A 2,677-nucleotide genomic window follows, 5' to 3' on the forward strand; every position below is an offset into this window, starting at 1 on the left:
CCCAGTCCAGCTGGCCTTGGTGAGTTCCCAGTAGATCAGCCCTACCATCACAGTGGGTGGGCGCACCCCTTGTGGTCCTGACTTCCTTGCTCATGTTCTCTTTCCTTCTGCTCCTCATTTGGACCTTGGGAGTTCAGTCCAGTGCTCCAGTGTGGGCCTCTGTCTCTATCTCCATCCATCACCAGATGAAGGTAATATGCAAGATATTCATCAAGTGTGGCTATAGGATAGGGCCAGTTCAGGCTCCCTCTCCTCAGCTGCTCAAGGAACAAGCTGGGAACATCTCCTTGGACACCTGGGAACCCCTCTAGAGTCCAGTCTTTTGCCAACCCTAAAATGGCTCCCTTAATTAAGATATATACTTTCCTGCTTCCATATCCACTCTTCCCCCATCCCAACTGACCCATTCTCCCAAGCTCTTCCCATCCCCTCTTCTCACTTCTCTCCCCCCATTTCCCCTTACCCCCACCCCACCCCCACCCCCAAGCTCTCAATTTTTGCCCGGCAATCTTGTCTACTTCCAATATCCAGGAGGAAAACTATATGTTTTTCTTTGGGTTCACCTTCTTATTTAGCTTCTCTAGGATCATGAATTATAGGCTCAAAGTCCTTTATTTATGGCTAGAATCCACTAATGAGTGAGTACATACCATATTCATCTTTTTGTGTCTGGTTACCTCACTCAGGATAGTGTTTTCTATTTCCATCCATTTGCATGCAAAATTCAAGATGTCTTTGTTTTTTTACCGCTGAGCAGTACTCTAATGCGTATATATTCCATACTTTCTTTATACATTCTTCCATTGAGGGGCATCTAGGTTGTTTCCAGGTTCTGGCTATTACAAATAATGCTGCTATGAACATAGTTGAACAGATGCTTTTGTAGTATGATAGGGCATCTCTTGGATATATTCCCAGGAGTGGTATTGCTGGATCCTGGGTTAGGTTGATCCCGAATTTCCTGAGAAACCGCCACACTGATTTCCAAAGTGGTTGCACAAGTTTGCATTCCCACCAGCAATGGATGAGTATTCCCCTTACCCCATATCCTCTCCAGCAAAGGCTATCATTGGTGTTTTTGATTTTAGTCATTCTGACAGGTGTAAGATGGTATCTCAAAGTTGTTTTGATTTGCATTTCCCTGATCGCTAAGGAGGTTGAGCATGACCTTAAGTGTCTTTTAGCCATTTGAACTTCTTCTGTTGAGAATTCTCTGTTCAGTTCAGTACCCCATTTTTTAATTGGGTTAATTAGCATTTTAAAGCCTAGTTTCTTGAGTTTTTTATATATTTTGGAGATCAGACCTTTGTCTGTTGCGGGGTTGGTGAAGATCTTCTCCCAATCAGTAGGTTGCAAATTTATTTTTTCTTAACAGCTCAATAGTATCCCATTGTGTAAATGTAATGAATTTTCATTATCCATTCAACAGCTGATGGACACATGGGCTATTTCCAAATTCTGGCTATTATGTATAGAGAATCAATGGACATGGGCAAGGATCTCTGTGGTAGGCTGGAGAATCCTTGGGGTACCTGCCCAAGAGTGGAATAGCTGGATTTTGAGATAGATCTCTTCCCAGATTCCTGAGGAACCACCACAATGATTTCCATAGTAGCTACAGTTTTAATTTGCATTTTCTTGATGATTTTGGGCAATGAACATTTCTTTAGGTGTTTCTTAGCCATTCGTGTTTTATCTTTTGAGAACGCTCTGCTTATATCTGTACCCAATTTTTAAATTGGGTTATTTGTTTTCCCGATATTCCGTTTTTAAAATTCCTTAACTATTTTAGATACTAACTCTCTTTCAGATACGGGGTTGATAAAGGTCTTTCCCATCTTCTAGGTGGTGGCTTTGTCTGAACGACAGTGGCCTCTGCAATACAGAAGTTTTTCTGTTTCATGCGGTCGCATTTACTAATTGTTGAGCTTAGTGCTTGAGCTATGTGTTTAGTTTTTACCTGGACAATTGCCTCTTTGTAAGAGTGGGGAATTGATGTTACCCACTATCACTGTGTTAGGGTCAATGTATGATTGTTGATGTAGTAGTGTTTCTTTTATGAAACTGTGTGTCCTTGTGCTTGGTGCATAAATGTTTGGTGCAGAGTGTCCTTCCCTATCTCCTCTGGTTAGTCTCGGTTTGAGGCTATTTTGTCTAAAATTAAAATAGCTACATCAGATTGCTTCTTGGGTCTACTACCCTTTCCCACTTGATTATTCCCAAGACACCATACATAGCTCTTAACCGTCCTTAGGTGCTTAGAAAACATATGTTCAAGGTGACTTCCTGTTGACGTCTCTCTCTGCAGGTGATGACCATGCCAGAATACCTCAGGAAGCGGTTTGGTGGGCAGAGACTTCAGATCAGCATCTCGGTCCTCTCCCTCTTCATCATGGTGGCCATCCAAATCTCCGTGAGTTCAGCACCCCCTGTTATATTAGCTGTCAGACACTGCTTGATAGGATTGGAGAGATAAGGTCACAAGCGGAGTGTGTGCTTGCTCAAGAGCCTGAAGCTAACTTAACCTCCTTGAGGTCTTTCTACAAAGCATCAGTGAGATAAAGGAGAGTTTCAGACACGCTGTGTCCATGTATCCACAGAGGTGTAGACCATCAAATCCTATGAGCCCTCAGAATAGAAATCTGCTCTCATTAAAGATATGGACATTGGATATATA

The 2,677-nt window shown here is 42.5% G+C and overlaps 1 protein-coding gene across 2 annotated transcripts in view; it reads left to right on the forward strand.

Annotated features, from left to right (window-relative positions):
• The window catches only part of LOC101987795 (solute carrier family 5 member 4-like), a 33,393-nt gene that overhangs the window by 8,454 nt on the left and 22,262 nt on the right, over positions 1-2,677 (forward strand). For both annotated transcript variants that reach the window (XM_005360215.2, XM_026785761.1), the window contains one exon: positions 2,309-2,413. In XM_005360215.2, coding sequence (XP_005360272.1) covers positions 2,309-2,413 — 105 coding nt within the window. The remainder of the gene's footprint in view (positions 1-2,308; positions 2,414-2,677) is intronic.

The sequence above is a fragment of the Microtus ochrogaster genome, linkage group LG2 (genome assembly GCF_000317375.1).
Source record: "Microtus ochrogaster isolate Prairie Vole_2 linkage group LG2, MicOch1.0, whole genome shotgun sequence".
In the NCBI taxonomy this organism is placed as follows: domain Eukaryota; kingdom Metazoa; phylum Chordata; class Mammalia; order Rodentia; family Cricetidae; genus Microtus; species Microtus ochrogaster.